This window comes from Limulus polyphemus, unplaced genomic scaffold, assembly GCF_000517525.1.
Source record: "Limulus polyphemus unplaced genomic scaffold, Limulus_polyphemus-2.1.2 Scaffold907, whole genome shotgun sequence".
Classification (NCBI taxonomy): domain Eukaryota; kingdom Metazoa; phylum Arthropoda; class Merostomata; order Xiphosura; family Limulidae; genus Limulus; species Limulus polyphemus.
The window spans coordinates 258,979-272,971 of NW_013666517.1; the positions used below are offsets into that span (position 1 = coordinate 258,979).

The 13,993-nt window shown below is 32.7% G+C and overlaps 1 protein-coding gene across 1 annotated transcript; it reads left to right on the forward strand.

Annotated features, from left to right (window-relative positions):
- The first annotated feature begins 8,755 nt into the window (after positions 1-8,755).
- On the forward strand, positions 8,756-9,469 carry LOC106461161 (glycine-rich cell wall structural protein 2-like). Its single transcript, XM_013920955.1, has one exon. It carries the CDS (start codon positions 8,756-8,758, stop codon positions 9,467-9,469), a length of 714 nt encoding a protein of 237 aa, XP_013776409.1.
- The last annotated feature ends 4,524 nt before the right edge of the window (positions 9,470-13,993 follow it).

Below are 13,993 nucleotides of genomic sequence, written 5' to 3' on the forward strand. Positions count from 1 at the left end.
CTCCTTGAAACTACTTGCCCCACAGTTAGTTTTGTTCAGTCAGAAGGACACGCTTTTCACTGTAATAAGCTTTTGCGAGGAAGTCAACTTTACAATCTTGAAAAACTTTACATAAAACTTACTTTAAAGAGAGTGGGCTACACGATGGTGTCATTAGATATTCCCGTAGTGCATGTTATCTTTATACAGTTGTGCACTATTTAAATTCTGCATGCATCTCCATGACCGAAGCGACTAACAATGGATTATGAATCATTTTGATTTTTTTTTCTGCAAATCTCCAGACATTTTCAAGCAACAATTTTCTAAACAAATCTCTATTTTATGTTTTTCGAGTAAATTTGTAAAAGTACGTTAAGCAGAACTCATTCAACAAATTAACTATTTTGGTAGAAAAAAGTAACATTCTTAAAATTAACCTTATACGATTGAATAATATATTGTACTGGTAATTTCGAAAGATCATTGGTACCCTATACATACTATATTTTTAAAAGTTTCAAATAATTAGTAATTGTTCTTTGGAACAAATAGCATGCAATCGTATTATGGAAATATATATATATAGACTGATAAGAAAACACTTTAAACATTTTTTCTCTTTCTCTCTCTATGTATATATACACTTAAACTAAGAAACTGCTTCACGAACGGTTTTATTGAAATTTCAGTTCTCATTGCTATTAGACTGAGCTAGACTGGTAACGGAGGGAGTAGATACAAGGTTAATGCAGGACGTGGGGCACTGTTGTTATATGTACAATTAACCATCAGTATCATCATAATATCAAGAACGTTAATACTGGGAATATCTTATACACATATTCTTGTTATACTGAACTTACGTTAAGTTATATATTTATGCCAGGGGATGTTATGTTATATGTTTATGAAAGGGGAGTGGTGTGGTATATGTTTATGCCAGGGAAGTACTGTGTTATATCTTGATTCTAGGGAAGTAGAATGCTATATATTTATGCCAGGGGATGTTATGTTATATGTTTATGAAAGGGGAGTGGTGTGGTATATGTTTATGCCAGGGAAGTACTGTGTTATATCTTGATTCTAGGGAAGTAGAATGCTATATGTTTATGCCAGGGGATATTATGCTATATATTTACACCGGGAGAGTGCTATGGTAAATTATTCTGTCAGAGAAATGCTATGTTATATGTTCATGACACGGAGTTGATATTTTATGTTTATGCTTTGTTATATGTTTATTAAAAAGAAGCGCTATTTTATATGGTTATCCCATAGAAATACTATTTATACGTATATGTCATGGTATGTTAGGTGTTTATTCCAGGTGAGAGCTATGTTCGAAGTCTAGGTCAGGAGATATTATGTTTTATATTTATGCCAGGGGATATTATGTTATATATTTATGACAGGAGGCGTTACGTGCTTATGCTAGGAGAGTACCATGTTGCACCTTTATGCCGTAGGAATGCTATTATTTATTTATGCCAAACGATTTTATATTACTTTTTATGCAATGGGAGTGATTTGTTGTATATTTATGCCATGGGAGTGGTATGTTATATGTTTATGCCAGGGTTGTGCTATGTTATGTGTTTATGCCAGGAAATGGTAAGTTATATTTATATGCCTGGGGATGTTATTTTAACTGTTTATGCAAGGGAATTTTATGTTATACGTTTATGCCAGGAGGGTTCTATGTTCTATGTTTGTGCCAGGGGAATGATATGTTATATGATTATGTCACAGGAATGCAGTGTTATATGTTTATGCAAGGTGATTTTCTATTATATATGCATTTCAGGCGATTGTATGTTACATGTTTATGCCATGGGAGTGCTATGTTATATGCTTATGCCATGGTAGTGCTATGTTATATGCTTATGAAAGGGGAGTGCTATGATATATGCTTATGCCATGGGAGTGCTATGTTATATGCTTATGAAAGGGGAATGCTATGCTATATGCTTATGCCATGGGAGTGCTATGTTATATGCTTATGAAAGGGGAGTGTTATGCTATATGCTTATGCCATGGGAATGCTATATTATACGGTTAATAAACGGAAAAGCAATTTTAAATGATTATGCCAGGAAAGTGTTATCTTATATTTTTATGCCAGAGTATGGTATGTTATATGATCATACCAGAGAAATGCTATATCATTTCCCTGAAATCCTTCACCTGTTTTAATCACTCGCATTCAGTCAGTATATACTAAAATGACGACACATAAGGGACGCTTAACGATGCAATTTGGACTGTTGGGATGTCAGTAAAACGTGCGCATGCCATGTATCACGAGAAGACTCATGCACTCTGTAGGTTAAAACACAGCATTACATATGAACTTTAAAAGCAAGAAATAAAAATATTTATTACTCTTAATTTTCGTTTTATTTACTTATGAACCAAAACGCTTTCGGGGACCCTGCGGAAGTGTATCTAGTATTTTTGTAACAGGGAAATGGTGTATTATATAATTATGCCAGGGGTAGTGCTACGTTATGTGTTTATCCCAGGGAATGTTATGCTATATGCTTATGCCAGAGGAGGGTTATGTTACATGTCTGTGCCAATAGAGTACTGTGTTATATGTTTATGCCAAACGATATTATGTTATATGTTTATGTCAGGGGATGTTACGTGTTATGTCTATGCCAGTAATGTTATATGTTTATGCCAGAGAAGTACTATGTTGCATGTTTAATCCATGGGAGTGTTATTTAATATTTTTATGCTGGAGAATGTTATTTTATATGTTTATGCCAGAAGAGTGCTATGTTTTTTGTTTATACCACTGGACGTTGAGTTATATGTTTATGCTGGGGTATTGCTATGTTTAATGTTTATGCCAGGGGAGATCTATATTATATGTTTATACCAGGGTAATGGTATGGTGTATGTTTATTGCAAAGATGTTACGTTATATGGTTATCCCAGAGGAATATTATGCTATATGTTTACACCAGAGGATGTTAATTTATATGTTTATGCCCGAGGAGTGCTATAATATGTGTTTATGTCAGGGATGTTGTGTTCAATGTTTATGTCAAGATATATTATGTTATATATTCATGCCATGAAAGTGCTATGCTATATGTTTAGTCTAGAGTATGTGATGTTATATGCTTATTCCAGGTGATGTTATAATATACATTTATGCCAGGACATGTTATGTTATATGTTTATGTCAGGTGATGTTATATCATATGTTTATGTCAAGAGAGTGCTATGTTATATGCTTATACCATGCGAGTGCTTTGTTACATGTTTATGCTAGGGGAGTGCTAGTTACATGTTTATGCCAGGGGAGTGCTATTTTATCTGCTAGTATTCCTGATTTGCGACTAACATGAAGTATTTGAATTCATCATTATATATTTGCTCGTAAAATGGTTTCATTAGGTTTCTTCGGTGTTCTTTACTCATTTTCTGTTCCATGACATGATTTTAGGAAACACTAAGTTCCAAGTACATACATGAAAGCCTTTAAATTATCATATTTCTTTTAACTTTATATTAGATAATTGAGTTCATAGGGTAACACCGCCTTTCTTATTTGTTTGTTTTTAGAACAAAGCCACATGGCACTATCTGTTGTGTCCCGGGGAATCGAACCATGAATTTAGTGTTGTTGGTCGGTAAAGTTACCGCTAACCCAACCTGGGGACAATACTTCTTTGAGCATATTGTTCGTTTTAAATCTAACAGATGTGCCAGAGAATGTTCTGTATAATGGCTGTAATGACTTTACAAAAATTTTACTTGTTTGATAAACAAGTTGAAATTATAGTACTTTTATTCGGCATGTGGGTTTACGTTTAGCATATGTTTTTGAGCAAAACTAGATAACATAGATAATTTATAAACTATAACAAATATTTTATCATTTTAACTACACATGTTTTGAATAATTTGGTTAAATTGACATATATGTGTTTAGTAAGCTAACTTTATAAAATTTACAAAATAAACAAGCAAAAGACCATTCACAGGTAAGAAGCTAAGGTTAACAACCAATACAGTTACTTCAAAAAAAGTTATATTGGCAAGTTAATGAACTACTAAAGTTAATATTCATTGTAGTTTCCGCGTGAACTGCTGTTTGTAACTATAGCGAAGACATTGAAATATCTGCTTGGTGGACTCTCATCGTAAGAATTCGCATTTTATAAAATAATAATATGTTCTTGAATGGAGATGCAAATACTCCTTTTACACTATGAAAACTATTATTATACATTTCTTTAAGGAAAAAATGCCATTCTTTTGCACACAATGAAATAAGGAATACAAAATTGAATTTATATCTTAATTTCAAACTTTTACATGGACAGCAATAGAGATTAGCACTACAAAAATGTCCCCCAGTGGCACAGCGGTATGTCTGCGGACTTACAACGCTAGAATCCGGGTTTCGATACCCGTGGTGGGCAGAGCACAGATAGCCCATTGTGTAGCTTTGTGCTTAATTACAAACAAACAAACACTACAAAATCAATCTTGAATAATTTGTACATTGTCTGGTTGTTCCTGAGCGTAAATAATGATCGTATATAAAAATTTATTCAAAATTCAAGAACAAATAAATCCAACAAATATGAACATTTGCATTCCAATGGTAAAAAAGGAAACATCTTTTTTATAATCTTTACTGTAAATTTCTAAAAATTCTTAAACATTTCGTGTAAAGAAATCAAAAATTATATGATCGAAATCCATGAAATTTAAAATATGATACTATAACCAATAACAGGGTATTCTATCTGTGAAATCTGCACTTACACTATAAGGAGATCATTGTGTGATTTGTTTGGAATGAAAAGACAGCATACTATCGAAAAGATGCATAACTCAAAAGGCTTCAAATACAAGTAAAGTGAGCCTGTCTGTACAACAGAAGTGTCTAAGTGCACTGAGCTCACAGTTAGAGGGTTTGACAAAGTGTGTTTAACCTACAATGAGGCTGGTTTATAGGGTTGCACAGAAAGGCTAATTTAGAGGGTTATCACAGTGTGTTTAGCCCACCGTGATACTGGCTTATAATACTGTTACAATAAGCTTGGCCTACAATGAGGTTGTTTTAAAAGGGTATCCCAATTTGCTTAGCTCACAAAGAGACTGGTTTATAGGGTTGTCGCAAAGTTCTTAGCTCACAGAAAAGCTGGTATAGAGGGTTGACACATATTATCTAACACGATAACTACAATTCTGCATACACAGTGTCTTTACAAGATACAATATGTGATTTCAACTTGGTGTTAACATACCTACATTCCAAAGTACACTACGCTATCATATTACATGAAGACGTCACGGTATTTTTAATTATTCAGCCAAACATTATCATATAGAATTGAAGTATAGATGAATAAACATTATAATACTTATTACGTAAATGTTATACAGGAAGTATAGGTTTTGTTAAAGTTATAGTTTAAGAACACCTGAGAAGTGAGAAATGCTAAAAAATCCACTTCTAATATCCAGCAACTCCTTAACGAGTCTATTTTTTGTCTCCATCAAAACTACCTGGTATTAATGGTTGTGTACGATTGGTTTCAAGGAAAAGTATATTTAGAAGTAGCCCTATTACTGAAACAGGTATATGAGGATACACTTAAATATTCTTTACCTTCACATGATCACATTTATCAACTTTTAAGCACAATTTGCTAAATCTTATAAAATTCTCAAATTAATTAAAGAGCGTTTAGCGTCACGTGATATTAGCTTAAGCAATTAGTGTAAATAATGATGCTTGATACGACTGTACTGAGATGCGGGTGATGACAAGAAACTGTTAATCTAGATTCCGTGGCGTTATCACAAAGGAATATATTAATACTGTTTTAGAAAGTAAAAACTACTGCCATATATTTTAAACACGTAATATCTAACATGGTAACTACAATCCTGCATGCACTGTGTCTTTAGAAGACCCAATGTGTGGTTTCACCTTGATGTTAAACACATAGTATTTAGCATGAGTTCCATGTAAGTTCCATATGCTTATCAGGTAGGGAAGGTAACTTCAAAACTTATATGTATATACTATGAGCCTGCCCAAGTATAGATGTGAAGCAGTCTTTTTGATACCTATATTTGAAATAACATGGAATGTTAGAAAAGTTAGCTTTCTATTCATATACATCGGATTTCTTCATTAAAAACCCTGATTTCATCAAATATTAAAAGATTCATCCAGTTAAGACTTTTAAGTTATACTAATAGCGTTTGTATACATATTACTGTTATATATAAATATATAGATAGATATCTTTATAGTTTAACCGACTGTAATCCTTTGCTAGCTTCTCTAAGCCCCATTTGTAAAAGTGATTTTTTAAATTTGTATTTTCAGGGTTTCCGATCAGTAATTTCAGTTTATGTAATCCTGAATCATACGTAAAACCATGGTTTATACGTAAGATAGTTATGATTTAATGCCATAAAGTGCATACAGATGAAAAAAATACCAGAAAAATATTGGCCATCAAAGTTAATATAGAAAAAAAAGGCATTACGTTTACAAATTTCTGTAGGTAATGTTATCTGCTCATTCTTCATAACTCTATGTTTTCAACAAAATAATGGAACAAGTAAGTGACAATTTTTCTCAATATATCATAATCTACGAAACAATAACAAAGTTTCTTAACAATGCAAACATACAAAAGACCCGGCAATCTCTCAAAACCAAAAGTAAAATCAAGAACACGCCCTCGTCAGTTTCAAATCATTCTTACCTGTTTTTGTTAAATTTCTAATTCATTTTTAAGAAACAAAGGGCGTAGATAAGTAACCATTTCTTTCACTGTAATCACTGCTTTTTGGCTGAAGACAAAACAAAAAATGAGCAGGTTATTTCAACCACCACCTATGCGTGAGTTAAAATAAAGATTATTTCGTCAAGGAACCAAGACTAGGAACAACATGATGGCTTACATTTAGTACATGACCTACTTGTAACCTAATAATGGCAAAAGAAGAACGACCAGCTCACTCCTCCCCTTCTGAATATGTATAAAAAGAGGTAGATGATGAGTGTTGGTGTATCTTTCTGAGATTTGTGTTTCCAGAGTGTAGGTTCTGGTTTCATTTTGGATTGAACGTGAAGAAAATTTTAGAAAAAGCACCATGAGGCTAACGGTAAGTCCCACTGAATGTATTTCGTATCATAAAATGTATAGAAACTAATTACAGAAAAATAATACCATAAGTAGATGAGCGCTTAAACGCCAAAGCATAGTACAAAAATGGGAAACATTTAACTAAGCAAATCTGGAAAAAAGATATGGCAGCATGACGCACACATATGTGTATAAAGAGAGAGAAAAAAATTGTTTGTTAAACTATCAAAAATATTGTAATTCACCAGACTTCAAATATTTAATATTTTTTTCTTAAATAATGAGAGAAACGTGTTTTAAACAATAAATCCACAAAGATTTATCTTAAACCTGTCTTTTAAAATGAGTTAGGAATTTGTACTTAAAAGGTTGCCGTCAGTTTACTCTCAAGTTTGTGTTAGTTAATGTATTCATGATAATTAAGTCTGAAATACTTAAGTTGGATTTATAGCAAAGAGTATACTTGCTCGTTTCATATAGTAGCAAACCATAATTAATTAGTTCTGTTGCAAATCGTACTTATAAGTAGATAACGTCAGCACATGACGTTTCACTAGTTGTGAATTTCATCGAGACAAAAAAAGTATATCAAATCATATATTTTATAGAAAGTCCTATCTAAAATATTAAATTTATAATATGATTTGTTTTAAAAAAACAAAGTTTTCAGCATTTCATATACCTACGTATTCGATGAGTTAGGCTATGTCAAGAAAAAATCAAGATATAGACTAGCTTCAACTGTAATCAGCACCCAGTAACAAGCATTAAAACACCTTCATTCGGATAAGTCTATTCTTCATTGAGGCATCGTATCAAGACTCTTTACAGATAAAATCAAATATATATAATTAATATAATAGCTAGTGACAACACTTAAATTCTATATTTTACAATGTTAAATCCAACAGAAAATTCAATCTTCAAAATAAGAGTTCAAAGTTTTATTAAACAGAGATAAAAATGCATTATACAAAAGAGAAGGATTCAAGGCAACAGAAAAGGTAGAAAATAAAAATTTCAATGTCACTATGGGTAAAAAATATATTTGAGAAATCAGCTATTTGTTTTTCTTAGAAGTTATAGAAGCTACTTACACGTTTCGTAGAATGAGAATCGAATACTAATTTGAAAAGGATACTTTTAGCTAGGACTTTTTTATTTTCTACTTCGGATCATTTATCCAGTTAACATTCTCTGAATTTTCAAACTTGTGCTTTTTTGGATCAAAATTTTTGTTTGATATATTTTGCATAATAAATTTTATAACGTGTGTCTTTGCAGAATCTTCAGTATTCTTAAGTTTTCAGACATGTTGATATACAGCACAGCTACATAGAAATAAATATATTAAATGTGCATAAGGATGGTTAGTAGACTCGTGTTTTCCTTTGAAGTATTCTGATTAAGATAATTTTCAGCTACTGTAGACACCGACAAATGTGATATATTTTAAAACGAAAATTTATTTTTATTATATTATGGCCCTTAATATTTTCACATCTACAAGAAAAGTTAGTAAATGTTAGTAAAGTTAGTATTGGGAATGAGTTTAATGGTTTATCAACATATATATCAGCACAGGACTTTCTAAATTTGAAAATTTGAATTCAGTTGGCATGTTCTAATAATTCTAGATGACATTTCTCTTCCTATCAACCTGGTTGATGGTCGTTGAATGTGGAAACTACAGTGGAGGAGGAAGTAGAGGTGGATTTAAAAGTGGTAACGGAAGAGGCGGATACGCCAGTGGTGGATCAGGAACCGCGTTTGGTAATAATGGATACCAAGCAAGTGGATACACTGGCAGTAGCTCTGGAAATGTGTATGGAAGCAGTGGATTTGGAGGTGGAAAAAGAGGAGGGGGATATGGAAGTAATGGATATGGGGGAGGAAACAGGTATGGCAATAGAAAATTTGGAAGTGGACAAGGAAGTAGTAACTTTGGATTCGGGGGTGGCAAAAGAGGAAGTGGATATGGTAGTGGTGGGTTTGAACAGGGCAGTAGTGGATTTGGAGGAAATGGCTATAGCAATGGTGGATTTAGTGGAAGTCAGGTGGGAGGATTTGGAAGTGGTAGTTTTGGAAATACGGGCTTTGGAGGTGGAGGCTATGGTAGCAGTGGTTCTCCAGGCGGAAACAATTTTGGTGGCGGTAAAGGAGGGTTTAATAACGGCTATGGTAGTAGTAGTAGTTTTGGAGGATTTGGTGGAACAGGTAGTGAAGGACACAACAACAATTTTGGAGGTGGAACTGCAGGAGGTAACCTAAACAGTGGTTACGGAAACAACTTTGGGGGAGGAGGATTTGGTGGAAATCGAGGAAGTAATGATGGCTATGGCAAGTGGTAACGAAGCACTAAAGTTAACTGTAAATAAAAAGGTAAATAACTTATGTTTCAAAATCTAAACAGGAAAATTTGAAATGTTAATACTGTTCATTATTCATTACTGAAATATAATTAATAATATATTTTTTATCTGAGCTCTTTCCTGAACGTGTATTGTATGTTTCTCAAATAGAAATTCAGCTATAGATTTTGAAATACATTCATGTATATATTTAGATGTTACAGGACATTTTCTTAGTTTGTAAGTTATATGAAATCTATTCTTCGATGTTTTATTATTTCATTTGATGACGAAGACAGATTACATATTTTTGAACTGAGCATAATGTTATATATTTGTTTGTATATTATTTTAAACTTCGTAAACTATCTGTAGTTTACATAGTAATATATACTTTTTCAATTAAACTAATGAACTGTAGAGGCATTTTTTTTAGCTGTTGAAATATGACATCTATTTTTATTTACTTTTTGACAGACTTTAGATAGCAGGATGCTTTACAACAAACTTCCCTTAGTTGTTCTGACTTTTAGCAGATGTTCCTGAGCGACTACCTAAGAAAACAGCGACACATTTTTAATATCCTCTACATGAGTAGTTTTGTACAATTTTGGTTATGTTTGTTATAATAAATGAACTATTCGTTTGTAAAAATGCAATCAGGCTCTTAAAAAAGCAGTAAAAGTCAAACGGTACATACAAAGAGTGTTGAGTTTTAAGACGAAAATATAATTAAAGAAATTAATAACACTGTTGATTAATATTAGATATAATCTACAGGTACTAATGATAGACTTCAAAAATCTAGTGCATTATTTACATTTCAGTAAAACTTTTATCGTTCTAATTCGCTAAATGAAGCCTTTAATTAGTACAATAGCAAAGAACTATGTTTATCTATAGGTACTAATGATAGACTTCAAAAATCTAGTGCATTATTTACATTTCAGTAAAACTTTTATCGTTCTAATTCGCTAAATGAAGCCTTTAATTAGTACAATAGCAAAGAACTATGTTTATCTACAGGTACTAATGATAGACTTCAAAAATCTAGTGCATTATTTACATTTCAGTAAAACTTTTATCGTTCTAATTCGCTAAATGAAGCCTTTAATTAGTACAATAGCAAAGAACTATGTTTATCTATAGGTACTAATGATAGACTTCAAAAATCTAGTGCATTATTTACATTTCAGTAAAACTTTTATCGTTCTAATTCGCTAAATGAAGCCTTTAATTAGAACTATGTTTATTGATAGGTATTTACATATTTCAGACAGAAAACCGAAGGCTAACCTAAATTGAAACATTCTAGCTAGAGGTTTTAGGCTCTATTACGGCTGTCGTAAATATATTGTAGGTTAAAACAAAGAGCTATACATGATTTATATTAGTTAATGAACTGTATCGCATAACTAAATAAACTCATAAGAATAATGCCAATAAAACTCTGCACTCGAGATTACTGAAAGGAAATTATGGTTATCATTATATAAGTAAAGTAAAGTTATTACGGAAGCTAAAAAAAACACTTATACACGAAAAGAAACAATTATGGAAACACACAAGCGATACACAAACAGAATTCTTAAACAACAGTAATGTTACCTCAATGGAAAACTTATTAATAATATAAAACATTCCCGAAGAAAAAACAAACAGACAAAACGAATACATTGTAAAATACACTAGTATTTAGTATGTGAGCACCTCGTTTTCTTTCCACCATATACACTTTACCAATATATGATTGTGGTATATTTTTCCAAATATCCTGTATTATTCCCACAATTCGGCCAGTTTATTTCGTTTCTTTTCAACCTTCTCACAGTTGATGCTAGCCCATAAGTTTTGAAAATGTTCATATCAGGACTTTGTGTAGACAAGGCCATGGTTATGAGTGTTCTATCATTCCCAGTAACATAGAATTCCATCATATTTGCTGTATGCTTGGGAATATTTTCTTGGAGGTGGGGGGAGAAGAGTCCATGTTCAGTGAATCTTGTTCCTAAGAGAATGGCGTGACGAATAGAGATCCGGGTGCACTTGTCACCAGTCAGAATGTCATCAGTTGTAGTAAACCATTACACTGTTGGATTAGATGCAGCTCCAAACATGCACTGAGTACCTGCATGCTTCATTGTAAACGTACGTTGAACATGATACTTCATCACTGAACAAACTTTAACTGATTGTTACCAAACAATTCAAGTTTGTATTCGTATGTAAAGAGCTACATATCTTGTTTTGATTATTCTACAGTAACTATGACTCTCTTAAGGTAGCCAAATGCCTCGTCATCTAATTAGTGACGCGCATGAATGGATTAACGAGATTCCCACTGTCTCTATCTACTATCTAGCGAAACCACAGCCAAGGGAACTGGCTTGGAAAAATCAGCGCGGAACGTGGACCCTGACTCTCTTAAGGTAGCCAAATGCCTCGTCATCTAATTAGTGACGCGCATGAATGGATTAACGAGATTCCCACTGTCTCTATCTACTATCTAGCGAAACCACAGCCAAGGGAACGGGCTAGGAGAAATCAGCCTATTTCGACCTCATGTTTTCTTTACCTATTCTTAGAAGTAGCTTCCTAACAGTTACACGTCCAATGAGACCACTTAGAACTAATGTCTATCTTACTGTCAAATATAGTTTGTCGACTGCTTGAATAGGTAACCAAGAAAATTTTATTAGAAATTTAACATAGTAACAAGTGTACAACGTTTTGACTTGATGATAACAAAATCTTGTCGAAACGTTGTACATCTGTTACTATTTTAAACTTGTAATACAATTTTCTTCGTTACCATTTAAGCTCTCTCCAAACGTTACTGATCACAAAAGTTTGTCGTGTGGACTATCCTTTACCACCTAACACATTGATTTCTAGACGATTTTCATGCTGTGTTTCAGTCCTGGGTGCCATGAATGAGTTCACGCTACTACTAATGGACACGTTAAGAGTTCCTGTACTTTATATACGTTTTCATATGATAAAACAGTGACGTTCCTGTAATATTTGCCTTTGATGCCATTTTCTCTCACCGTTTTCTCAATTATTTCAAATAATGAATATATATATATACATGCATGTATTTAAACAAGCTACAAAATCCTAGTAACAGATTACACTAACAAGAATAATATCTTTCTACTGCTTTTAAAAATTATGTAGAGCAATTTGAAAATGAAACAATTTTACTTCATAAACTTTCGGTTATTTTTAATTTGTTGACTAGTTTTATCTCGGAAGAAAAATTACAAATGGAGCAAAAACTAAAAGTTAGTTAGAAGTTTGAATATTTTTATTCTCTTTCCAAAACAAATGTTCATACAGTCTATATCAAAACTAAATTCAAATTTGAACATTGCAGTTATAGTTGTATTTTGTAAATGATTTGAGGTGGTCACGTGCTTTGCTAAAAAGCCCGAGATAATGGACAGAACAGGGCTAGGATATTAATGAACATATTTCGCTGTTAGATTCTATCTATCAGTCTAAGTATGTATTATTGTTTGTATTCTACAGGGGGGTATGATGAATATACCTCCAGGCTTAGTTCAGTTAAATTCTTCCTGTGATTGTACTAATAGATAGCGCCCTCCTGCTTTTGGGTTTGTTTGTTGTTAAGAATAAACTATTTCTACTCCGTCCATCACGAGTATGAACGATCTGCTATTGGGACACACCTAGCTGAAGTAACGGATTAGGTCGTTCTGATGACTGTATTATTATAAACTACACAAACAAGCAGACAACACATATATATATACATACACACACACGATAATTTATGTGCAGTGACATAGCACATAAACTTATTCTTTATGTTGAATTAAGCAAACGAGTAAATGAGCAAATCAAAAGAACTTTTATTTGAATATTAAGATGTCAAAATATGAAGTGAGACTGAGCTTACTGGCTTGCGCCACCTGAAGAGAAGATATCGTATACATAATACTTAGTACTTCTGTGAATAGTGATGAAAGAATATGTTTGGTTTATAAAACTGAAATATTCGTGAGTTCGCCAATTTTTCAGTGGGCTTTTACTATATTGACACTATCTGGAGAGGAAGGCAGACATAGTGTTTATTTTGTTCTCACACTTAAAATGCTTATTTGGTACACAAGGTTTACATAATAAGTAAACTGCTTTAAAAATTATTCAATTTGGTTTAATATTTGTATAATATTTTAGTTGAATTTTTGGAAAGTTTGTTCTTAAAAGTTCAAAAAAATTAAAAAATACTCCCTTTCGTGTGGATTGAGATGTGTAAGTGACATGTTGCACTAACTTGACTAAGCTTATATCTAAAGCTACATTAAATTGAGATGTGATGCTTTTGCTAATGAATTTCCATAGTCAGGAGATGATAGGGAAACCACACTACCAGTGGCGTAGCAAGGGTTCTCAGCACCCGGGGGCAAAGACACTTTTGGTACCCCCACCTCTAAAATGCTTTGATTATTTGTTTTGTGATTCATTACCCACTTAATGACAATAACATAAAGAGTT

Excerpts from the sequence above, each read along its gene's own strand:
- LOC106461161 (XM_013920955.1), top strand. The coding sequence starts at position 8,756 with ATGACATTTCTCTTCCTATCAACCTGGTTGATGGTCGTTGAATGTGGA.